The sequence below is a fragment of the Ursus americanus genome, chromosome 11, assembly GCF_024610735.1.
Source record: "Ursus americanus isolate L20-20 chromosome 11, mUrsAme1.1.p, whole genome shotgun sequence".
Taxonomy (NCBI): domain Eukaryota; kingdom Metazoa; phylum Chordata; class Mammalia; order Carnivora; family Ursidae; genus Ursus; species Ursus americanus.
The window spans coordinates 61,550,814-61,577,886 of record NC_142137.1 but is presented as its reverse complement, the minus strand read 5'-3'; the positions used below and the strand labels follow the sequence as shown (position 1 = coordinate 61,577,886).

The 27,073-nt window shown below is 41.0% G+C and overlaps 1 protein-coding gene across 1 annotated transcript in view; it reads right to left on the bottom strand.

Annotated features, from left to right (window-relative positions):
* Nucleotides 1-27,073, bottom strand: part of CCDC170 (coiled-coil domain containing 170) — a 110,767-nt gene that overhangs the window by 33,722 nt on the left and 49,972 nt on the right. Inside the window, exons 6-9 of the mRNA XM_045805360.2 lie at nucleotides 25,533-25,677; nucleotides 19,156-19,341; nucleotides 8,643-8,960; nucleotides 1,594-1,794 (exon numbers count right to left, since the gene is read on the bottom strand). Coding sequence (XP_045661316.2) covers nucleotides 1,594-1,794; nucleotides 8,643-8,960; nucleotides 19,156-19,341; nucleotides 25,533-25,677 — 850 coding nt within the window. The remainder of the gene's footprint in view (nucleotides 1-1,593; nucleotides 1,795-8,642; nucleotides 8,961-19,155; nucleotides 19,342-25,532; nucleotides 25,678-27,073) is intronic.

Genomic DNA, 27,073 nt, shown 5'->3' with positions numbered 1-27,073 from the left:
GCCTCTCATGAATGCCACCTCCTGTGTGAAGAGGGCTCATTTCCTCACACACCGAAATAGGAAACTTTACCCAAGTTCCTGTTGAATTTTATACCTATCTCCATTAATTGATTATTGTGTCCTCGTTTACCTGTCCCATCCACTTAGACTAGGACTTCCCACACACCCCTTATGCACCTTTGCCTAGCCAACCCTCAATGCAGGTAAAATGCTTCCTCGGCTTTTTTAAGTACAGAAAAATGAGAATGAATGAGTTTCCAAGGTACAGATTTTTTAATCTAAGAGTGTTTTCCGTGCCAGATTCTGATCCCATTTGTCTTTTTCTTCCCCTGCACACTCCTGGGACCCACAAACATGTACCTTTCCATTCCACCCAATAAAACCTTTCTTTGATCCTCCTGCTTCATGCCTCTTTTTCCCTGGTCACCAGACCTCATAAGAATCTATTTCTACATCTCTAGCCTTCCCTTCCCACTCACCCCTCAGCCAAGTGCAAACTGGCCTCTGTTCTCCGCCACTTTACTAGAACCGCCTCTTGAAGGCCACGGAAGATCTTCCACAGTCAAACCTTCAGTGGGGGTACCTCCTCGTTCTACTCTCCTTCTCGCCCACTGGGTTAGCACCATTAGCATTTCCGGGTCCATCCCCACTGTGACGTCAGCTTCACGGTGACATCACGTCCTCTGTCTACAACATCGCGACGCTCCACGTCACTTACTGTGCTGCGTACTCTACAGAGCAGAGAATGAAGAATCTTCGTAATCCAAACCATCCAAGTCTTCTCTCCAGTCACAAGCCATCAGGGGTGTCATTTTGCAGCCAAACGGGAACAAGCGCTCTGCACTCGGACCTAACGATGCACCTACAAGCTTTCATGCCTTCGCTCAAACTGTTGGCCCTACAGGATCTGCTCCCTCTCTCCACTAAAATCCGACTTCTCCTCCAAGGATGAACTGCATTATTCTCTCCCCTGTAAAATTCCTCCCTTATCCAGAAGTTATCATTCCTTCACTGAGTTCCTACAGCATTTCCTCAATCAGTCCTGCTCTTACAACACATACAACGTACTAGAATGTCGGCCTCCTCTGTTGAATGATGAGCCTTTTACGACCAAGAACTGTGCGTTATTCATACCTTAGCCCTCAAACCTTCAGCCTCTCAAATAGCTGATGAGTTTAACTGGATTAATTTGACTCAAGAAAGCCCCCAAGAGGGGCGCCTGGGTGGCACAGCGGTTAAGCGTCTGCCTTCGGCTCAGGGCGTGGTCCTGGCGTTACAGGATCGAGCCCCACATCAGGCTCTTCTGCTATGAGCCTGCTTCTTTCTCTCCCGCTCCCCCTGCTTGTGTTCCCTCTCTCGCTGGCTGTCTCTATCTCTGTCGAATAAATAAATAAAATCTTTAAAAAAAAAAAAAATAAGAAAGCCCCCAAGAATAGGAAGACCCCCCAAAACAATATCTGTTGTTCCTTGACATTACCTCATTACTCAGACATAACCATTCTACTGAAGTACTATAAAATTCGGAATATTTTCAGGTAAAATTTTACACTGCAACAGATGTTTCTACCCATGGATATACCGTCAGGTTATTACTTTTTGTTTCTCAAAATTCAAGTGATCTCGCAGAACATCTCCAGAAACCAGCACTCCCTCCAGGTGTGTCAGCTGACCCTGAAGAGTCTCCAACTTGTTTTCTGCTTTCTGGGCTCTCTGCAGAGCTTTCTGGTGAAACCCAGATTCATTTCCCAACTGTTCCACAAGCTCAGATATTCGGGCTTCAAGCTGGGAGACCATCTGGAAACAAAGAAACAGACAAGGATAAACCTTGTTTTCAATGCAACAAAGTGTTAAAATCTAGTGCTCAGCCCAAGCAACATAACTATTTATAACACCAACTTTCAGATTCTTCGTAAAAATTACATTAAAAAACAGGTAATTTGATAGCTGTCTTTGCCTCTCCTTGAAATAATCTGCATTCATTATCTAATAAAATATTTCTATTGGTATTTTTAATTTTTATATAATTCCTTAAACAGGTTACTCAAGAAATATTTATGGATCATATTTACTTACCCCTAAAACTGCAACTAATTTAGGAGTTTCAAAGCTTAGCTAGAAAAAAAAAGTTCAGACCTATGTAAGTGTCATTCTCCGGAGAAACTCTTCGACCAAATATAGTGGATTATAGTTTATACAGTGAGTTAATTTTGATAGTAAACTTATCAGGAATTCAAGTGCAAAATGATATTTTTTCAGGGACGCCTGGGTGGCTCAGTTGGTTAAGCATCTGCCTTCGGCTCAGGTCATGATCCCAGGGTCCTACGATCGAGCCCCACATCAGGCTCTCTGCTCAGTGGGGAGCCTGCTTCTTCCTCTCCCACTCCCCCTGCTGTGTTCCCTCTCGCGCTGTGTCTCTCTCTACCAAATAAATAAATAAAATCTTAAAAAAAAAAAAAAGCAAGACGACACTCAGGCCATCCTCAAATATTTTAAAAAGCTATTATGTGGAAGAATAATAAGGTTTGCTCTGAGTTGCCCTCAGAGCTTAAGTTAAGGAGCAACAGATATAAATCAGAGAAATAATTCCACTTCAGTATAAGGAAGAATTTCTCCTGATCCCCATAATTACAAAGTAATACATGCCCCCTATAAAAAATTCATTAAAGATTTTAAAAAGTGTAAATAAGAAAAAATAATAATCTCCACCCAGAAAGAATAGCTATTAATGTTTTCAAATGGAGCCCCTGGGTGGCTCAGTTGGTTAAGTGCTCAACTCTTGATTTCAGCTCAGGTCATGATCTCAGGGTTGTAAGATCGAGCCTCACATTGGGTTCCATGCCAGGCTTTGGATTCTCCCTCTCTTTCTCTCCTCCTGCCTCCTACTCTTAAAAAAAAAAAATGTATTTAAGTTTATTTTTTGCACTGTTAAAACAGAGTTGAGACACTCTATTTGCAATTTTATGTCTTTGTGTTTACCTCATACTTTAAGCATCATCCTATGTCTGGCAAGTGGATTCCCGGTCCCTGGAAATGGTAGGAAACTGGCCAAGCATGTGTTAACAGTGTTATGGAGAGGGCTGAAGTGCTACCATCAGGAATGTTACACTACTGGATCTCTAAATGCTCTATTCCTGTGCTTCTACGGCTCTCAAGGTCCCAGGCCTATAATTCAATTAATTCTATACTGGTGTGGGTACTTGAAATCAAATATTTGATGGCAAGCTGCTTAGCACCACACCCAATCTCCAAGGAAATTTCTAATTTAATTACAGAATATGAGCCTCTGAGAACCCTCATGTCGTATTTCCTACCGACGGCACTTACTGGTAATAGATGTGATCTTAATGCAAGAGAAAGGCGTGCTTGTCTTGGTACAATATACAAAGTAACCTACAAAACAAGAGCCATCAAACAACACCCTGGGGGAAAAGGGGGTGCCATTTACAGAGATTACATTATCTGCATGTATTTCCCCAAAGAAAGCAACGCCTGCCATTGAGATTGATCAGTAAAGACTCCATTTTGAAGATGACCCCTCAGGCACCTACAGGAAGGTAGACTAAGGCAGTGACAATGACCCTGAAGAAAGACGAGGGCATCTTGATGGAGACCAGACTGTGGCATGGGGTCTTTGGAGTCAGACAGTCCTGGTCTCGAGTTCCCACGCTACTCCTCACCAGCATGTTAACTGAAGCAAGTACTTAACCTCTCTGAAACTCAGCGTCTTCGCTATGACGATCAGATGACAACTTAGAGAATGTGAACAGCACAGTACGGCACACCCAGCTGAAGTTCAACGCATTGCCTGCATTTTTATCATCAGTATTACTGCCCCAGTGTGCTTCAGTGAGTCCCATGCTTTTGTCGTAAAGTGTTAAAGGGGCCCATCTCGAATTGTCCCATGTCATGTGTCTCAAACCATTTGCAGCCCATAGAGCCTGTTTTTCAACTGAAAACCTTTCTGGGAAGGACAAAGAAGGGACAGTGTGCTAAGTCAAAGATGAAAGGGTTCCTCCTGTATCCTCACCCTGTGTGGACCCAAGAGTGTTCCTTGGAATATGAAGACTCAGCAGACTGTAACTTTTAAAACCACCAGTATGGGAATGGCTGAACCATAAAACCACCCTGCCCAGATTCTGGTGTCCAGAGAGGAGCAAAGAGCTGAGAAGCTCTCCATATTCTATGCATCACAGAACTAAGCTTATTTAGGTCTTGGTACATATGATACCACCATTTTTTTTTTCAGAGCTAAATTTACATAAATGTATTCAAATAAATTAACATCCCAATCTTACTCGGTTCTTGGGAACATCAAATGCCAGGGCCTGGGTGAACATATGTGTCTTGCCAAAACTGTAAAGTTATGTTGTGTTTTTCACACCAAGAACTCCAAAGAATGAATACGCTTTTCTTTTTTCTTCTTCTTCTTTTTCTTAATATCCTCTGTTTACATATCTCTGATATTCCATGGGACAAAATGTGCCAGGGATTTCAACACTAGGGATGTAGGGAATTGGGGTGGGGGGGTTATAATAAAGAAAACATACTTCTTTTTTTTTTTTTAATAAAAAAGGCACTGAAGTAAATTATACTTCACAAACAAGCAGCCTGGTTTTTGGAAGCGAAGTCATAATGCCCTAAAAGAATTAATTCACTTCCCAAGGACAAGTAGTTGTTGATTTCACCAGAGAGGCACTTTTGCCCTAAGATTAAACCAAATGGAAGGACAAGAGTTCTAATCTGAGGGAAGAGCCACTTGGGTCACTTAAGGACCAGTGTCTTTTGGACATAAAACTCTTTTCTCCCTATTCAAGCTGTAATTTTTACTTAGGCAATATATAAACTATGTTGTCAGGAACCAGGAATAAAATATCAATCAAATTCTCCTTCCTTCTTATCAGTTTGTGCAGCCAACCCGAGGGACTGGCTATGCCCACTGCCTCCACCTTTGTGCATGTCCACATTTGTCACAGGTTAAATGGGGTCCTCCAACAAAGAGGTATGTTCAAGGTCCCCAGTACCTCAGAATGTGACCTTATTTGGAAATAGAGTCTTTACAGAGCTGAGCCCTAATGCAATATGACTGCTGTCCTTATAAAAAAGGAAAAATTTGGATACACATAATAGAGACACACATAAATAGAAGGAAAATAACGTGAAGATACAGAGAGAATGCCATCCATAAGCCAAGGGCTACCTGAGGCTACCAGAACCTAGGCAAGAAGCCTGGAACAGATTCTCCCTCACAGCCTCAGAAGGACCCAATCCAGCTGACACCATTTCAGACTTCCAGCCTCCAGAACTAGCAGACAGCACACCTCTATTGTGTAAGCCACCAAGTTAGTGGTACTTTGTCATGGCCATCCTAGGAAATTACTATGCTATAGATGCTGGGAGAGCCAAAATCTCTACCTTTTCACTCGCCCAGATGGCCCTGTTGCCAGGGGTGACCATGTAACAAAATTTGGGGCAATGAAATGTGAGTGGAAGTCGGCCAATGCTTCTGGGTAAATGTCTGGTTTAGTGTATTGGAAGATTAAGAAGAAAGCAGAATGATTAGATCAGATGAGGGTGCGTGGCACAAATCTCAGGTCCTTTAGGGCATCGGGCTGGATCCCCATGGCTCCCACAGAGCCACTGGACCAAGAAACTCTCCAGTGGAGGAAATAAAGCCTTATGTGTGCCTAGAGAAGAACACAAGAGCTGTCTAGATAAACGTTTGTGAGCTTATTTGAATTGTCTTTAACTTAGGAAATGACATAGAAATCAATCATGGTCATGTCCTCTCTGTACATAATCATTTCTCATCCAGATATCAGCCAGTTAGGAAACATCTAAAAGTAAAGGGAAATGTTTGCCTCGACATTTCACACTAAAATCTGAAAATGTTGCAACTTTCTGTCATTGTGCAAGACATCATTATCTCAAAAACACCTGTTACGAGGGTACTGAAATTTCAAGGCTAGATAACATCCACACTCATTTAGAATTCTTAGGAACCCAACAGTAGGGCATTCCTCTAAGAGAGTGGTTTCCAACTGGGGGTAATCTTACCCTCCAGGGACATTTGTCTAGAGACATCTTTGGTTGTCACAAATTGAGGGGGGGGATGGTGCAACTGATACCTTGTAGGCAGAAGCCAGAGATGCTGCTAAATGCCCTACAATGTACAGAATGGGCCCATAACCAAGGGTTATCCAACCCGAAATGTCAATAGTGCCAAGACTGAGAAACCCTATCCCAAGGTCTGGTAAAGCTTTTAAAAAGAGATTTTGGTTTTGCTCTAAGCAGAAAAGCAAAGAACAAGCAGAAATGACTTACTAAAAAAAAAGTGTGTGTGGTGTTCTGAATTCTACAGAGAATTGCAAACAGGAGAGTCAAAATGAACAGCAACAAGGTAAACAAGAAAACCAAGGCTCAGAAAGTAGGAGTCGACCTGAAACGGAGAATTTGCCAGGCCCAGCCTGAACCCACCCTTGGGCCTTCCCGTGGGTATTACTCAACTGCTGAGTGTGTGTTTAACCAAGGCAGGTGGCAGGGGTGCACAACCTCTTCAACAAACAGATTCATCAATTTGTAAATCTCCCATTCTTCAGAAACATTTCTAAGACAATATATGAAATCCATTTTCTCCTCATTTTACTTGAAGATGAGTCACACAAGACCCCAGCTATACGCTTGATTTCAGGCTTTTAAATAGTGAGAACAGCTATTGAAAAAAATTACAGGGTAGAAAAGGCAGACAAAGGCACTAAAAAGACTGAATCATTCTGATTTTTATGGGGGGGGAGGGGGAGGCACAGCCAGCTTAACCAATTTACATCATTTTGCTTTAGAAAAAAAACATATACATCATGCTGACAATTTTATGTCATGTTTCACATGCTGAATTAAAATAGTTTGGGGAAAACATTTGGGAAAACAGAAGAGGAAAGCAATAAAACAAAATGGTAAAGAACCATTAGCTTTTGAAGTACACCGACGGCTAGTCAAAGTAAATAAATGACTGAATTATTTCTCAGTCCTGGAAATAATTTTCTTCTCCAGTCTAGTACCAATTACGAGAAAAACTGAGTTACTCTCAAAGACATGCACATGTCACAGGATGAACGTTTTATATCCATGAAGAGAACCCTACACTTGGACAAAGGGGTTGTTTGGGTTGCTCCTAAGAACACAAGTGAATTTTGGAGAATTTTTTTTTAAGATTTATTTTTTGTTTGAGAGAGAGAAAGAGAGAGCGCATCGGTGCACACATTGAGGGGAGGGAGGGCAGAGGAAGAGGGAGAGAGAGCCTTAGGCAGATGCCACGCTGGGTACAGAGCCCCACTTGGGGCCTGATCTTACAACCCTGAGATCACAACCTGAGCTGAAACCAAGAGCCAAATGCTTAACCAACTGCGCCACCCAAGCATCCCAAATTCTGGAGAATTTTTAAAGGGGATTGAAAATGTTTGATCATTAAAGGAGATTGTGAAATGCAATCTTGAACTCTGAGTTAGTGATTGTCCTGGGTATTTTAGAAACATCAAAAGAGGGAAAAATACAATTTCTCCCTCGGACCAGCATGAGCTCACGGAAGAAATAGATCTCAGTGGAATTATACCTAGATTTTGGATATTTACTTTAAAACCTCTTTAATTAGGACTTAAATAATTTGAATTCGATGGTAATTTAAACAGAGTCAGCCTGAAGTTGACTCTGCGAAGCAAAGCTACGTAGTAAAGGAGAATTGTCAATAGCATAAACAAGATGACAAAATTAAACAATCGTCAATCATATACGTGAATTAAAACATCTTTCTCTATGTATTAAATGAGTCCCTTAAGAGACCGTTGGGCCACCATTATGAAGAGAAGGACAGAGAGGAAGAGAAGCAGGGGCAGCAAGAGTTGTTTATCACCGGTATCGGCCAGCAGCGTGTTAAGGACTTCATAACCATTATTTTTCATTCAATGCTTTCAACAAACAATAACCTTATGAAGCAGATACTCTTCCAGGTCTAGGAAACCTTGTCTGCAATTCCAAAATCCCAAAGCATCTGAAAACTGACAGCTTTTTTCATAACTCACTTGCTGATAAAGCTTGACCTGACGGATTTGGCAGCAAACCCTCATCCAAAGTGACAGGAAGCTCCTCCCGGTCCTGGTGCGCTCCGTGTGACGGAGCTGCCGCGGGTTTTACTGCAGAATGATGAATGTGGTTGATTATGGGGTGCAGCCCCAGACCCCACTGAAGAGGGATGTGTATGAGCGTTCTCTCCATTACCGTTCTGTGTTACTATTGTACCTTTCAAAACCCCAAAATGTTCTCAATTCAAAAACACATCGGGCCCCAGGGGGTTCAGATGAGGGGTGCGGCCCCAGAGCCTTCCCTGTCCAGTGGCTGAGAAAACAGAAGCTCAGGGGCTGTCATCTTAGGAATCTGCCCGCGTCACACCTGGAGCGAGCGAGTGTGCAGCCGAGACAGGGCTGACCACAGGTAGCTCTGACTCCAGGACCCACATCGCAGTCCGCTGTCACTTAAGTGACTCTCGAGGCTCCCAAAGTATGACATATAATTGAAAGTAATAAAAACCACATTTAAATGATTCAGCAAATTACTGTCCTCCAGAGTCTTACAAGAGGCCATCTGCCACTCACCCTTTTCCTGCTCTCTTCCTGGCTGGTCACTTCTCGGATCCTTTCCAAAATGGCGTCCTCTGTGGGCCCCGTCGTGCCCCAGCTGCCTCTAAGCAGGGCTGCGACTTTCTCCCTGAATAAGGAGAGCTGGCTTCGCGAGGCTGCAGCCGCATCCAGATTGGCCTCCAGACTCTTCTCCAACTCACAAGAGCTTTTCTTCAAGAGGCTCAGCTCTTGCTTCGAAGCATCCCAGACCCGCTGGCCAGCAAGCAGCCTTTCCTGGAGGATCCTGACTTCCCTTTCAAGAACTTCTTTGGTCTCCACAGCGCAGAGCAAGTCCTGAAACGATTACAGACAGTGAAGACAGGAACCTTAGCAGCCACTGAGGGACATCTGCACTTGCTTACAGACTTCATGGAGTGAGGATTAATTCATGACATTCCCTGTTTAACCCAGTTCCCCACCATCTCCTCATAAAGTTATTGAATTGTAAAGGCTATGTCAGGAAAATTTAGGGGTCTAAAAAAGGGAAGGGGTATAAAGCCAGAGCGAGGAAAAGAAGGAAACTGACCTATAAGCCTTTTCTGTGTGGACCCTGAGAAAGAGTTAATAAAAACTAATTGCTGGCTAGCACCTGGTAGAGGCAATCCATAGATAGAAAATGTTTATTTACATTATTATCTGCTCTAAAGCTTGATGTACATGGAAATTGATTCTGAATAAACAGTAAACTCTCAGAGTCCTACCTACGAAAAGCCCTACACACTAAAAATTGTCTGAATAAAGATGCCTCCTTAATACTGTTCTAAATAACGGAGTAGAGAATCAGATCTTTCAATATTCATTTACTGTGTATCTCCTTGTCTTATAAAACAGATAGAACCTAAAGAAAAGAGACAGAAATATCCAGCCATTTGCTGGGTGGGAGAATTAAAGGTAGAGGGAAATAAAGCACCACACTGAGAATAATAATTTGAAAGAATATAATGTGTATTGTTAGGTTCACAAAAATAAATGAAGGGCATAAGGGAGGGTACCTGTGCACCTACTTCTATTTACTATAATCTAGAAGGGTCCAAAGAGGCATAAAAGGGGCATCTTTAAAAGTGATGAAAAAAAAAACCAACCCGTTGACATGAATTTCTAAAATACATGAGTTCATGTTAAATAAGAAGAAGCAACTTATTAACCAGCACTGCTACAGTATTGCAGCTTAGGTAACTGGCAAAAAAAAAAAAAAAAAAATGTTATTTATTAAAAATAGTATGTTATGGTCGAAAGCAACAAAAAAGAAACACTATCTTTGAATAAAAGATTCTACATCCAAACAGGCCAGTAACATTTCAGGCTGCCAGTTAAAAATCACTCATCCCTTTTGCACCAGAACCGGATTTTAAAAGGAATTTATCTCCACCAACAGCTTGGAGACAAGAAAGATGTTCCTTGAAATGCTACTTCTTTACTTTTAATAAAAAAGAGAACATCTTACTTTTTTTTTCCTTCTGGTGATTTTTTTTTTTTAATCAAGGAAGTCCCTGGCATCAATTTGAAATAAAAAGTCATCAAGTGTGGGGGCGCCTGGGTGGCACAGCAGTTAAGCGTCTGCCTTCGGCTCAGGGCGTGATCCCGGCATTATGGGATCGAGCCCCACATCAGGCTCTTCCGCTATGAGCCTGCTTCTTCCTCTCCCACTCCCCCTGCTTGTGTTCCCTCTCTCGCTGGCTGTCTCTATCTCTGTCGAATAAATAAATAAAATCTTTTTAAAAAAAAAAGTCATCGAGCGTGGACAGGTAGGTAGAGAAGGCTGGCCTTTTCAGAAAAGTAATGGCTAAACTAATTGTGGAACCTATTTTGTGAAATGCTTTGCTTCTCCAGGTCCTGGCAACAGCCTCATTTCCCCACCCCCTCTCGATACTGGTCCTCTTTGTGGAGCAGCCCCACCGCTGCTAATTAAATTATGGCCCTTATAAGGTAGAGTCAAGGACACTGTATCACAAATGCAATATTTTAACACTTTAGACATTTCTTTTCGGAGAGTCATACAATAGCTACTCAATTAGGGTAACCAGTATCAGCACTGGTGATAATGAATTAGGCCCATATTTTACTGAGAAATGACCATCTAACACGCAGTTAAGAGGGTCCCAAATTCAATGATGCGGAGATGAAAATTAATTCTAATCCCCTCCAAGCTCTAAAACCCTCTAGAATATTCTATGTTAACTTTGATGTGGAAAGAAAACCCCTAATGCCAAACAGGGGCGTTTCCATGACCCAGAGAGTGATATTTTTAACCACGTACAAAAGGTCCTCAAAATACACACATAAAAATATACCAGACGCTTGAGTACTTCAGACTTACTGTCAGTTTAGAGTGTGCTAATCAACTAGCAGCTTGCGCCAGACCAATAAACACAGTTAAAATATTCCAGCTATGAGGAATTTTTTCCACCCCAATATCAGACTATTATCTCCCTGCCTTCAAGACAAGAGCCCAAACAGTCCCTAATAAATCCAAAGCACCAACGTTTATGACTGGTAAAAAATCGGAAAATTCAATTTGTGGTCATAAAATACAGTGGCACGTGGCGGCAGGCCAGATTTCTTTTCTGGCCACATTTCAGCCCCGTGAACTATATGGTGTTTCTCACATGAAGCACAGGCCTGGGGAGCCAGTGGCAAGGCCTTTCGGCCAGCCCCGCCCTCAGTGCTCTGATTCAGTGCTTCAGGGTTTAGGAGCACTGGGCTGATCTGCTGGAAACAGATGTCCTCAGACTACAAATGCAATTACCCGCAGAGCTAGCAGAGACAGAGCTGGAGTGGAGTCTCGTTGCGTGGCTACCTCAAGGATACACTCAAGTAATGTGACATCGGTATCACTGGCCAGGTCCTGCGGACTGCTGTCAGACCACGCTGACACACAGAACGAGAAACAAGTAGTTCCCTCTGAGTAAAATCAAGGCTGACCTCCACAGAGGAAATCACATTTGCAAAAGAGGACTTCCCCTAGAGAGACAGGGAGAGGGATGACTTGTTTAACAAAATTTTTTAACTTTTCATGAGTCCTACCAAAGCCAGAAATGGATAATGACTCCTTCGCAATCGCTTTTCACAAAAACAGTTGTAAATAGTATCATTAAGGCATTCAATTTACCTTCCCAATTAAATGCACGTCTGTGTTAATTCCCAATTAATTCCCAAATAATGCATTAAGTGATGAAACCATTCAAAGGTTTGTTTTTAAAATGCAACTGTTTCCTATTTTAATGTTGCTAACTATTATATGGATTTGGATATGCATGAGATCAAACTGCCTCTCAAAGATACAGGACTAATTATCATCTGGGTGGAGAACCTCTGGCTTGAGTTTAATTCATCCAACCCTACACGAATTTTGTAAAATGAAAAACCAGTTGATTACTTTTACCTAGTGCAATTAAAACTAACAAACTCAGAAATTCTCCGCATACATTGCTGGTGGGAGTGTGAATAGGTGTAATTCTGATATAAACATCTAACAAAATAGAATATGCACAGGGGCGCCTGGGTGGCACAGCGGTTAAGCGTCTGCCTTCGGCTCAGGGCGTGGTCCCGGCGTTACGGGATCGAGCCCCACATCAGGCTCTTCTGCTGTGAGCCTGCTTCTTCCTCTCCCACTCCCCCTTGTGTTCCCTCTCTCGCTAGCTGTCTCTATCTCTGTCGAATAAATAAATAAAATCTTTAAAAAAAAAAAAAAAAAAGAATATGCACATACCCTGTGGCCCTGCAATTCCAGTCCCAAGAATAGATCTGTAGGATAGATTACTAAATATGGAAACTGACATATGCGCAAAGTTATTCCATTACAACTAGAGGGTATTACGCTAAGCAAAATAAGTCAATCACAGAAAGGCAATTTTCATATGATCTCACTGATATGTGGAATTTAAGAAACAAAACAGAGGATCATAGGGGAAGAGAGGAAAAAATAAAGCAAGATGAAACGAGAGGGAGACAAACCATAAGAGACTCTTAATCATAGGAAACAAACTGAGGGTTGATGGAGGGGAGGGGGATGGAGGGATGGGGTAACTGGGGGATGGACATTAAGGAGGGCATGTGATGTAATGAGCGCTGAGTATTATATAAGATTGACATGGATGGAACTGGAGGGGATTATGCTAAGTGAAGTAAGTCAAGCAGAGAAAGACAATTATCATATGGTTTCATGCACATGTGGAACATAAGCAATATCACGGAGGACCATAGGGGAAGGGAAGGAAATCTGAAGGGGGAAAAAATCAGAGAGGGAGACGAACCATGGGAGACTATGGACCCTGGGAAACAAACTGAGGGTTTCAGAAGGAAGGAGGGTGGGGGGAGGGGGTAACAGAGTGGTGCGTATTGAGGAGGGCTCATGTTGTGCTCAGCACTGGGTGTTATATGTAACTAATGAATCATTGAACACTACATCAAAAACTAATGATGTACTATACGTGGCTAACTGAACATAATAATAAAAAAAAGACTGATGAATCACAGACCTGGACCTCTGAAACCAATGATACATTATATGTTAATTGAATTAAAATAAAATAATTTTTTTAAGTTATTCCATTACAATACAGCAAAAGATTAGGTACTACAAATGTTCACTGATATGTGAACAGTATGAGACAGCTATACCATAGAACATATGTACTTCCTAAAAAGAACTGAGGAAATTTTTTATGTACTGATAGGGAAGATTCTCCAAAATACAGTCAGTGAAAAAAGTAAGGTACCTAACCATGTGTCTAGTGCCATTTGTACCGACATAAAAAGAGCATCTCTCTAGAAATAAGCACAAGCAACTGCCAGTTCTGATCATCTCTAGAGAAGGGACCTGTAGCTGGGGGGCTAGAAATGGGAGGAAGATATGACAGAACAGAAACAACTAAGAAAACACCCAGGAAATTCTGGCCCATTTAAAGTGCTGAATCAATAGTGATAGGAACACACATACACAACACACACATACCCCTTATGCTGTCCCGCTGACATCATCAACCTCGGAAAATAATAAGAATTCAATTTAAATTTGAAATTCTCATTATTGACAAACACAATACAAGTTGACAATGAATTTAGCAGCCCGTGAGGCCAGCGTGTTCCTGGGCTTCACTATATACTGCAAACTGGTCAGATTATGCCTGGAGGACCATGGACAGTTCCCAGCTGGAAATTTTAAGAGGGACATTGTCAAAATGGAATGGGTTCAGCATCACCTGCTAGCATTAAATCTGTAATAAAAATATTTATGTAATTGTGTTATTTAAAATGCTGTTTTAATTTATTTTGAATACATAGAATGAATCTAAAGGCAAAACACGGACAACTTAATTATAGAACAATATTACAAACCTTGACAATGTAAATACAATAATAAAATAAAACTGGGAAGGAGAAAAAGGGAAGTAAAAAAGTAAAAGGCATTAAATTCCTCCACATTGTAGCAAAAAGTCTACAAATACGATCTCCTGTTGGTGAATCAGGAATAGAAATGTATTCCTTTAAAGTCTCAATGGTAACTATCAGAAGCTAAAATAAGAATGCCCCAATGAGACTAGAAGTGGAAGAAGAGAGGTTTTTAATTTTACTTCAGAGCCTTATGAACCGTTTAATTTTTTATAATATGAGCAGATATTATTTTAGTGTTTGTTTTCATTTTAATTCCTCGCCCAGAAGCTAGAATTCTCCCAACCTCACAGATGATAAGAAAGAAGTTTCAAAGTTTGAGAGATACAGGCTGTTTAGCCAAAATAAAAGACTTAGAAATCCATGATAAATGTCTTCAAATGCTAAAGTTAGCCATAAGAAAGAGATTTCAGTTTATTCTATAAAGTTTAATTAAGATAGAACCAGGATGAGGATTTAAATTACGGGGATTCTGATCCTGACTTGCTATAATGAAGAACTGTCAAACAATTAGAACTCTACAGAGAGGGGTGCCTGGGTGCTGCAGTCAGTTGAGTGGCTGACTCTTGATTTTGGCTCAGGTTGTGATCTCATGGCTGTGGGATCAGGCCCTGCATCTGATTCTCTCTCCCTCTCCCTCTGCCCCTCCCACCTGTTCTCTCTCTCACTCTCAAATAAATCTTTTTTAAAAAAAAAAGAACTATACAGAGAATATGGACCTCCTTGTTCAGCAGTGAGTTCCCTGTCTCTGGAAGAGTTCAACAGAAGGCTGGAAACTAGCTAGACAGTGACATTTTAAAGCTGATTCTGATTTCACATAGAGGGTTACATGATCTAGATTCTAAAAGGCCTTAAGGTCACTTCCAACATCCTTATTCTAGGACTGTAAAGAGAGCTTCCATTTTTTTAGTAATTTATCCTAATAAGACCTCACTTCCAGAAACTTATTTCCACTTGCCTATACCCTGAAAATAATTTTGTTTCTTTGGATCCCTGGGTAAAAGTAAATAACTAGGAAAAGGAAATAAAAACACTGAGCATCAATTATGTGATGGGCGTGTCCTGAGTATTTCATGTATATTATGTCATCCAATGCTAAGAATAATTGTAAGAGATGGATCCTTAAATTATTTTTCTATTTTACAGACAAAAAACTGAGGTTCCAAGAGGTAAGATCATATGCCTCAGATCACATAGCCACATGACTCTGGAGCCCAGATAAAAACCGGAGATCCTAGCCTCTTAACCACTCTACTCCCCGTTAACTGTCTCGTGCTATTCTCTCTTCCATTCGCTATGTCATGGTAACAAACCAAAAAAGCAGAAGGGACATCCTTCCAAACCAGACCTGCCTGACTCCAAAACCAATATTCTTCCTTAGCTTCGATTCTAGCTACCAGAATTAAAGGAAATGTGAACAGCATGAAGGAAAAGAAGCTGTTTGAAATCCCATAAGTAAGTTTAGTCTCTGAGCCACTGATCTGAACTTGTACTGTCTATAGGAAATGCATGTGTGGCTTGTGTAGGGAAAGTGCCTACTCTTTTCAACACTGAGTTATTTCAAAACAACCGAAAGAAAAAGTGCCAGTCTTTGGTAGCTGTTAAAACATACTTCAATATTAACTACTCGAGATTTTCAAATAATACATTTTCCATATATATAATAAATCACCTGGACTTTTATTTGGGAAATTTTCATAAAGTAAAAGTCATAAAGTAAATAGAGTAATTAAGAAAATAAGACAAGTTGAGTTTTGTAAAAACAGCACCCCAGCCTGCAAATCCTACTACTTCTACAGTCCTTCTGGGCTTCACTAATAAAGTAAGTTTCCTACCTCAAAAACAGAGCTTTAGAAAGCATTATGAAGACTCTTCCTGAGGCCATTAATGTGTCAGTAAAACCACCTGACAGTATTTTTCAGTAGTAAATCTTTGGAGTCATAATCCTATGAAGGAGCACTTTATTAAAGACCTCAAGTTTTTTATTGCCCATATTTTTTTTTACAATTTTTATTATTTTGGCAGGAACTTCATCCCAAAACGAATGTGTTTCCAAGTCTGAACAACATTGCATCATTTACAAGTAAAGAGAAATATAAGAAATAAGTTCTGTTTTTTTTAATGTGCTCTTATAACACATTTTCATTTCCTCCTGTTCATCTTCAGAAATGCATTCCTATAGGCAAATATTAAATTCTTCCTAATTTTCAAGGGCTTGATAGTTTAATAATTACTATTTGTAATCGAATTCAAGTTATCCATTCACTGAGGAAATTTGCATAGCTACTCACCGTTGTTGCCCCACTGACAAGTAACTTGGCATCAGACTGATATGTAAGATATAGCTGTGCCTATACATGGAAAGGGATTACTGACGATAGCAAAATAATGTAATGACCAGGGTTCAAATCCCAGCCTTGCCACTTACGAGCTACGCGAACTTGAGCAAAGTATACTTAGCACAACGACTGTGTTAATGGTAAGTGATCGATGAACAGTGACTATTATAACAATGATTGCTGATAGTATTAATGTAAAAAATCTGAGAGCCTGAAACTTCACTCAGAAGGCTCACTGGTAGGTAAAATATTAAAAGCGTAATTTTGAAATAATTTTATGTACATTATAAGGCAAAGCAAATGAGTAGAAATTATGATTAAGATTCATGGGGCGCCTGGGTGGCACAGCAGTTAGGCGTCTGCCTTTGGCTCAGCGCGTGATCCCGGCGTTGTGGGATCGAGCCCCACGTCAGGCTCCTCCGCTATGAGCCTGCTTCTTCCTCTCCCCCTCCCCCTGCTTGTGTTCCCTCTCTCGCCGGCTGTCTGTCTCTGTCAAATAAATAAATAAAAATCTTTAAAAAAAAAAAAAAGATTCAAACGATACTAATACAAAACACAAAGATACTAAGAAAACTCTTAATATCGCCTTAATTAAAAATACCCGTATTAGCTTATTACTAAAAATGTATGTCTAGCTCTGTCCGCCAGAAGAAATGACAGCCCAATAGCAATGACCACACCTCCAACCTAAATCTTGGTTTGAAGCACCATTCTCCAGTCAAAGGAACCAACGCTCCCGACAGCACAGGTTGATTTTCGTTCTGTAGTCTGAAAATTCTAAGTGATCCTAAGATGCCATGTCTTCTGTCAGAAAAAGCAGGGACATGTTAAAAGACTAGAGGCAGGTGACAAGGTCACAGAGACCATCCTGAAGGGGCTGCTGCTGGGCCAACATAGTGAATTTGGAGCACCAAAAAAAAAAAAAAAAAAAGTAATTGATTGCAACACAGTGAGTAAATAAAAATCCATGTGTCCATAGAACTGAAAAGAAAAGAAATAAGATGCTTTTCTGGGGGCGCCTGGGTGGCTCAGTCGTTAAGCATCTGCCTTCGGCCCAGGGCATAATCCCGGCGTTATGGGATCGAGCCCCATATCAGGCTCCTCTGCTGGAAGCCTGCTTCTTCCTCTCCCACTCCCCCTGCTTGTGTTCCCTCTCTCGCTGGCTGTCTCTCTCTCTGTCAAATAAATAAATAAAATCTTTTTTAAAAAATGCTTTTCTGTACAGAAGAATGAGAGCTAATAAGCAGAAGGAATAGTAAAATTAGATTACCTTTTTGCCACCCATGTTGTAAATTAATCCAGGCAAGAATCAATGATGATAACACCTCTCAGTAACGTCAGTGGGGAACAGGAATAACCTGCCAATTATGGGAAATAATCTGCCCAGAGATACCTTACTTAACTGCAGAAGAAAAAAGAAAAAAATATTCCTTTACGCTAAAGAGATGGGCAAACTTAGTGTCAGCAACAAGGAACAATCTAGCGTGACTTGCCTGTAATATGAAGTCAACAGCTTAACCTTTGAAATGCCCTTGCCAAAAACATTTAACCTGAATCCAATCCAGTCATTACCTAATTTTGAACTACATCTCCTTTACCACTTAATTGTCTCCTATGTATTTTGTTAACTGATTGCACTGGCTTACTTTCGCTTTTGAAAATTCACCATTATTATTAATCCCATAATTAGTTTCTTTGTTACAAAAATATAAAAATATAATTGAAAGATTATATAGCGCTAAAAAACATATAGTACTAATTGGCATGCTCAAACAGGGCTTTGGGTAATTTGAAAAGATCAAGCAATTCATTGTACAAATAAAGGTCTAGCATTGAGGCACTTCCCTTCGACAGTCTCTTCTAAGTAACACCCATCTCCTTCGACTCTGCAAGTATACTTCTAGGGTTTTGTCTTACTGATACATTCTCATGCATGAAAAATAATATAAGAGCATTCATAGCAGCCTTGCTTATAATAGTGTGTGGTATATTACCATTTTGTATCAAAAATAAATGAAAGAAAAAATATAAAGCAGAGCATGTTGCCATTTGTGTTAAAATTAAATTTAAAAAAGAAGAAGTATACACATCATAGAACATTTCTAGAAAGGTATATAAAAAATAATTGTTGGGGCGCCTGGGTGGCACAGCAGTTAAGCGTCTGCCTTCAGCTCAGGGCGTGATCCCAGCGTTATGGGATCGAGCCCCACATCAGGCTCTTCAGCTATGAGCCTGCTTCTTCCTCTCCCACTCCCCCTGCTTGTGTTCCCTCTCTCGCTGGCTGTCTCTAACTCTGTTGAAGAAATAAATAAAATCTTTAAAAAAAAATTGTTAACAGAGGTTGCATCTGTGGAGAACAACTGCGTGGCTGGTGGGACGGGTGGGAGGGGTGGGAAAGATTTTCACCGTATACCCTTATGTCTATTTGGAATCTTGTATCTGGTGGACGCATCACCTATTTGTTCAAGAAAACTTAATGTTTGAGTTTTAAAAATCCTTAGAGTCTAGCTAAAGCAGGACATAATTCTCTACAAACTCTACTTTCAAATGTGTTATATTTCTTTCTTTCTAATTAGGAAAAAACTATGTATCCAGCGGCCTGTCCGGGTCACGGAGTCCCATGCTGCCCCCAGCCCTCCTGCTGACAGCAGCCTTTTGAAACTGTGGTCGTAATGCCAGTGTGCTCACCCACATCTGGTTTTCAATTTCTGCTTCATACACATGATCACAGATGCGCTCGCACACTGCACATACTGTACCTGGTTCAGCCTGTCTTTTTCCTCGGTGCAGGAGGCAGCTTTTTTCTGCTCTCTGTTTACTTCTGACACCAGCCTCATGATGGTTTCTCTGCTGGCTTTTGCTTCCATCTCATGGACATTTATAGTCTCTTCAAGAGTAACTATCTGTCCTTTCACCGAGGCATTTTCTTCGCACAGCTCTCTAAGCTGAAGAGAAAGCAATGACAGCTATCCTATAAAAATTAACAATTTCGTAGGGCTTCCTCGACACAGCTCTGATCTACGTATCACGCTGACTGCATGATCACACGGAATCAGTGAAAGCCCTTTCCCTCCATCCACTCAAAAGAACACATTTTCAAAAGCAGCCTCTCAACTCCGTTGTTATGCGCAGACCCAGTGATCAAGTTAAAATTAATCAAAAGATAGCCCCAGGCAACACTGCTGAGAGTCTCGCCAAATGCTTCCCAACAGAGCAAGCATCAGCAAGCCCCTGGCTTCAATAATTGAGGAAAGGTGGTGCTCTACAGAGATTACAGCAGGAGAGGAAGCAAGGGACTTCTTTTCTGCCCACGTCCACGGGCGCCAACTGCATGTGAGGCCCTACCTGGCACAGGGGGGAAACACAGAGAAGCAAGTGGGACTCTCTTTTTAAGAAGAAAATCCTTCTAATTAATATAAGTGTAGAAAACTCCTGAATAACAGGCTCAAACAGTGGCTATCACTGGGATTAGCAGAGCTTTTCACTCTCTATGTTGTGCATTTAGGTTGTCAGCTGAAAGCACGCATAAGATTTGTAAGATTTACAAGGAGGGAAAATGAAGTCAGACGGGCTCGTTGGCCCGGGGAACCAGCCCTGCAGACAGCTCAGCCTGGAAGGCCACAACGACGCCTACAGGAAGAGCTGAGATCCCACATTACAGAATTGGTATCTGTGTTATGATGCTCTGGGGAAGTGACACATCTTTCAGCCTCAGCACCTGGCCAAGATGGCGCCCTGCTCCCAACTCAGGGCTGTTCCCACTCTCCTGAACACTTTTCTGCATATGTGTGTGCTCAATTCCCAACATCTTTCAAAAGTCCCCACCTCAGAATGCAAGCTGGTACAGCCACTCTGGAAAACAGTGTGGAGGTTCCTCAGCAAGTTGAAAATAGAGCTACCCTATGACCCACCAATTGCACTACTGGGTATTTATCCCAAAGATACAAACATAATGATCCAAAGGGGCACCTGCACCCCAATGTTTATAGCAGCAATGTCCACAATAGCCAAACTATGGGAAGAGCCAGGAGGTCCACTGACAGATGAATTGATAAAGAAGATGTGGTGTATATATACAATGGAATACTACTCAGCCATCAAAAAGGAATGAAATCTTGCCATTTGCAACGACATGGATGGAACTAGAGGGTATTATACTAAGCGAAATAAGTCAGTCAGAGAAAGACAAATACCATATGATTTCACTTACATGTGGAATTTAAGAAACAAAACAGGATCATAGGGGAAGAGAGGGAAAAATAAAACAAGATGAAATCAAAGAGGGAGACAAACCGTAGGAGACTCTTAATCATAGGAAACAAACGGAGGGTTGCTAGAGGGGAGGTGGGTGGAGGGATGAGGTAACTGGGTGATGGACATTAAGGAGGGCATGTGATGTAATGAGCATTGGGTGTTATATAAGACTGATGAATCACAGGCCTGTACCTCTGAAACTAATAATACATGTTAATCAATCGAACTTAAATTTAAAAAAATAATTTAAAAAGAAGCCCCCACCTCAGAGGGGCACTCCTCAGCCAGTCTGCCTAAACTAGCCTGTCATGCCTCTAACCTGCCTCACTCTCTCTCCCCACATCCCTGTTCGTTTTTCTTCACCTTTACTACATGGGATGATATTGGATATTTGTTTATTTCCTCGTTATCTTTACCTCACAATAACAAAACTTCAAGGAGAGCAGATTTAGTCTTATCTCCTTCACTGCGGCCGGCCCAGCTCCCAGAACCCTGTCTAGCATTATAGCAGTCACTCACTAAATATCTGCGAAATGGATGTCAAATGAGTCCTTAGGAATGCCTCCTTGGTGTCTTGGGGGGGGTGTGTGCACATGTGGTTAGGAGAGCTGTAAAAAGGAGGAAGTGGTTTTGAAATTGAAGGAGTGGTTTTGTTCCACTTCTCAGGAGAACACCTAGTGAGTTGTCATCAATGCAGCAGCCTTTCTGCTCTCAGCCAGTGATTTTTCTGTTCTCGGCCAGTGATTTTTTTTTTTTCTATTTGAGATGCGAAAGCCCTGGAATCTCAGTATCTGTTTTAAAATATTTGTTGTTCAGGTATGGTGCGGTGAACAGATCTGGAGAGAGCTGCTCCCAGTTCTCCAGAAGAGGGGGGGCACGCCGTGCCACACAAGGCCATGCAGGGAGGCACCAGACCTGTCAGGAAACACGGACAGCAAAGGAAAACAGAGGCAAGAGTCTTTATTGTGGTTTCCACAGGAGGGAGTGAGCAAGGCGAGGTACGCAGGTTCGGGACTGGCTAGTTTGAGTTATCTGAGGCGTGTCAGGGCTGTCCCTAGCTGTCTGGTACCTAGCGCTGTGGTGATGAGGGAAGGCGGGCCGTGGCCCAGAGCCTGATACAGAAAATGGCTGGGATGTGGGAGCGGCTGGTTTGCCTGTGAAAGCCATGCTCCCAGGAGAGTCGTTTACAGGAATTGGCTAACCCTCTGAGTCAGTCTCTCCTGGGTCAGCAAGGCCTCAGATGTCAAAGCATTTGAAATACAGAAGATAATAAGGCATAATTAATACAGTATCAACTTCCAGATTAGCACCTGGAGCTAGTCTCTGATGGGGGGAAAGGGTGTCATGAAAGAAGAAGGTTCTTCATTCTCTTTTTTTTTTCCCCATCACTTGGCTTTAAAAACAACCGCCCAAGCTACATTGCACTGGGGACTTTCACAGCCAGGCTCCCGGTCACGGGTGTGCAACAGCGAGGAGGAGGAGACCACATCCTCGAGGCTATCAGGCCTGAGCTATCAATACCGTCAGTGAAATGGAACACTTCCTGAAGGTAACTGAAATGATTTTGCAGCTTCCCGGAAGCACAGCTGGGAAGCTTACTAATCAAACTCTGAGATGGGGCCTTTAAGAATGGCTGCATGGATTAATGAAAGAAACTGAAGAAGACACAAATAAATGGAAAGATATTCTGTGCTCATGGACTGGGAGAGTTAATACTGTTAAAATATCCGTATTACTCAAAGCAATCTATAGATTCAATGCAATCCTGTCAAAATCCCAATGGCATCTTTCAGAGACATGGAACAACAATTATGTTTATATGGAACCACAAAAGAGCCTCAACAGACAAAACAATCTCGAGAAAGAAGAACAAAACTGGAGGCATCATGTTCCCTGATTCCAAACGATATTACAGAGCTATAGTCATCAAAACAGTATGGTAACAACATAAAAACAGACACATAGATCCACAGAATGGGATAGAGAGCCTGGAAGTAAACCCACGCGTATGTGGTCAATTAATTTACAACCAAGGAGGCACAAATATACAATAGGGAAAGGACAGTCTCTTTAAGAAGTGATGTTGAGAAAACTGGACAGCGACATGAAAAAGAATAAAACTAGACTACAATCTTATAGCACACACAAAAATGAACTCAAAATGTATTAAAGACCTGAATATAAGACCTGAAACCATAAAATTCCTGGAAGAAAACACAGGCGGTGAGCTCCTTGACATCAGTCTTGGCAATATTTTTTTTGGATCTGACTCCAAAAGCAAAGGCAACAAAAGCAAAAATAAACAAGTGAGACTACACCAAACTGAAAAGCCTCTGCATGGTCAAGAAAACCATCAACAAGATGAAAAGGCAACCTACGGAATGGGAAGGAAATATTTGCAAATCATATACCTGACAAGGGGTTATTATCCAAAATATACAGAATACTCATATAGGAAATAAAATCCAATTTTAAAAAATGGACAGGGGTGCTTGGGTGGCTCAGTGAGTTAAGCATCTGCCTTTGGCTCAGGTCATGATCCCAGGGTCCTGGGATCGAGCCCCGCATCAGGTTCCCTGTTCAGTGGAGAGTCTGCCTCTCCCTCTCCATCTACCTCTCCCCCCTGCTCGTGTGTGCGTGTACGCTCGCTCTTTCTTTCTCTCTCTCTCTCAAATAAATAATAAAATCTTAAAAAAAAATGGGCAGAGGACCTGAATAGCCATTTTTCCAAAGATGACATACAGATGGTCAACAGACACATGAGAAGATGTTCAACATCATTCATCATCCAGGAAATACAAATCAAAACCACATGAGGTTTCAGTTTACATCCATCAGAATGGTTAATATCAAAAAGATAAAAAGCAACTATTGGAAAGGATGTGGCGAAAGAGGAACCCTTGTGCACTGTGGGTGGGAATATAAACTGGTGCAGCCACTGTGGAAAACAGTATGGAGGCTCCTCAAAAAATTTAAAATAGAATTACCATATGATCCAGCAATTCCACTTCTGAGTATTTATCCCAAGAAAATAAAAACGCTATTTAGAAAAGATACATGCAGAGTGCCTGGGTGACTCAGCCATTAAGCATCCAACTCTTGATTTCAGCTCAGATCATGATCTCAGGGTCGTGAGATGGAGCCCTGCATGGGGGCGGGGGAGGGGTTCCTGCTCAGCAGGGAGTCTGCTTGTCCCTCTCCCTCTGCTCCTCCCCCCACTCATGCTCCCTCTCCCTCCCTCTCTCTCTCTCTCAAATGAATAAATATAATAAAAAAAGAAAAGATATATGCACCCATATGTTCATTGAAGGATTATTTACAATAACCAAGCTATGGAAACAACCTAAGTGTCCATCACTAAAGATATACATATATTATCTATAATTCATTATTATATTATTAGCTATAATATCTTTAATTATCTATAATTTATTATTATACTATATTATAAATTATCTATAATTTATATATAAATACTGCTATACTGTAGTGTGTGTGTGTGTGTGTGTGTGTATATATATAAATACTACTGCAATACTATATAAATACTGCTGCAATACTACTCAGCCATAAAAGAGACTGAAATGGGGTGCCTGGGTGGCTCAATTAGTTAAGCGTCCGACTCTTGATTTTGGCTCAGGTCATGATCTCTGTGTTGTGAGATCGAGCCCCACGTTGGCCTCCATGCTGGGCATGGAACCTGCATAAGATTCTCTCTCCCTCTGCCCCTCCCGCCCTTACACTCTCTCTCTCTAAAAAAAAAAAAAAAGAGAGAATGAAACTTTGCCATTTGTGACAACATGGATGGACTTTGAGAGTATTATGCTAAGTGAAATAAGTCAAGAGAGAGAAAAATACTCTATGCTTTCACTTATATGTGGAATCTAAAAAACAAATGAGCCAACAAAACAAAAGCTCATGAATATGGAGAACAGAGTGGTTGTTGCCAGTGGGGAGGGACTTGGGGGGTATAGACTTCCAGCTGTGAAATGAATAAGTGATGGAGATGTGGTGTGCAGCATGGCGACTATAGTCAATAGTGTCCTAGTACACATTTGAAAGTTGCCAGAAAAGCACATCTTGAAAGTTCTCCTCCCAAGAAGAAAGTAATAAATTTTTTGTAACTTTTCATGGTGACAGATGGTGACCAGACTTACTATGGTGATCATTTCACAGTGTATCAAGTGTCAAATCATTACGCTGTACCCCTGAAACTAATACAATGTTGCATGTCAATTACACCTCAATTTTAATAAAAAAGATTGGCTGCAAGGAGATCTGTCAGGAAGCAAGAATACGAAAGGTGTGAAGTGAGCAAAGATATGGTGAGAGCTCCAACACTGTCAGGTGCCCTAATGAACCACTATGTGCCAAGTGAATTATTCACTGGATATAACTAATTTCTATCTTACTGTCAACCTACCATTAAAGTAGAACCTTTATTATTTGATTTCAATGGAAAATTAAAAAGTACTTCAGAACCAATCTTAACCTTATACTCAGTAAGTATCCCAAAAATGACACAGCTGATTTTGGTTTGGGTAGCGTGTGTGTGTGCTTCTGTCTGTAATTAAAACAAAAAAAAACTCCCTAAAACACATTGTTAAGATGAATAATTAATTGTATTTGGTATCCCAAATATATTTTAGACAAAACAATTAATCTCTTCTGGAGAGTAATTAATCCCAAATAATGTTAGAAAGGATTTTGAAATTGAGCTCAGAGAGGTGATAACGTTTGTCCCGGATCACACAGTCACGTAATGCTATACTTGGGCTACTGCCCCATTCTCCTGACACCCCCAGACTCAACCACAGCACTTCCGTTCACGGCATATGTTAGAATGACCGCTACGTTTATCGTCTTTTTCATGTGCATATACCTTTAGAATTAAATCTTCATCTGATGCCTTTTCATTCTTCTTCTCTGGATCTAAGCAGTCACCAAGTTGAGCTAGAAATTCCTCATGTTTCCTGCAATTCTTTGAGACTTGATTCTTATTCTCTTCATTTTCCTTTAGACACTTTCTATAGGGCAAATCACACATAAGTCAAGTTGTAACACCATAGAAGAGATCATTCATCAAACAAAGTTCAGAACTTAAGTTCTCTGATCCAATCATCACTTTCATCGCAACACAGTTTCCCAGACACAGAGCACATCATTGTCATCCTAGCCCTGAAAGGGAAGGAGAAAAGTCAAAGCCAGGCACCTACACTTAGCAGAAATGTACAGAAATCTTCATGGCGTCTTAGATCTAGTAACAGCAAAGGAGACAGACTCTCTGCCTCTTGTCCTCAACTGTTTACGATCTGCAAAGTGGTGGTAAATCTCTAGATCACAATGGATGTATATAGTCATGGGTCTCTGCTGGGTCCTCAGGAGGAAGAAGGACAGTGCTGCTGTATTTCTTCTAGCATATCATCCTTTGTTTTATTTTCAGACATTACGCAGTGATCTACAAGGGTTACTTAAGGCATACCCTGGTTCATGGTCAAGCATAACTATAATAAAAAATATATCAGGAGCAGGGGACGTTCCCCCTCTAGAAGAGAGAGATGTTCAATCACCAGCAAAGACCATTATTAGTTTTCATACACCCAGAGTATTTAAAGAGTATTGAAATGGGCCAGTCAAGGAAAATCTGTTGATTATGCTCTGCTATGAATATTTCATTTCAAATCTCAGATAGGTTTGCTGAAATAGCATGGTCTATTTCTAATGCTTTAACTGTTAGAGACTAAGAGATCATCAAAAAATAGACATACTTTAAAGGCAAATTAGAATCATTTCAGTAATTTGGTATCATTTTTTCAGTACCCTAGATAATAAACATGATTATTGCTTTCCCTTTTTACCATGTTGAGTGTTTACTGCAAATTCTTTCCCTCTATTCAAAGATTAACAAAGCATGTAATTGCATACACTCAAAAGCATATCATATTTCTATTTAGAAAAATGTATAACAATAAAAGACTGACATCAATATATCTCTAAGTTCTTATTTTCAGCATATAAAAGGTAAAATTTATTCAGTCTGTCTGACTCATGAAAAGCACGGTTAATGCTATGATGCAGATGGATTGATTTACGTGCATGATTCCACCCACTCACTCCAAGACTTCAAACTATTCCCACTCCTGTTTGCATTTCACTTGGACCCAACAAAGTTCTAGGAATCTACCCTAAGGACATAATCACATAAATGTGAAAATATGAATACACATGAATACACTTGGTTTATAATAATTTTTTTGAGTGGAACTAACCTGAGTGTCTACAGAAAATAACAAAAAGAACTAGTAAGTAAATTATGATATTTCAGGCAATGAGTACCATGGGCTATTAAAGATGATATAATGGGGGCGCCTGGGTAGCGCAGTCGTTAAGCGTCTGCCTTCAGCTCAGGGCGTGATCCTGGCA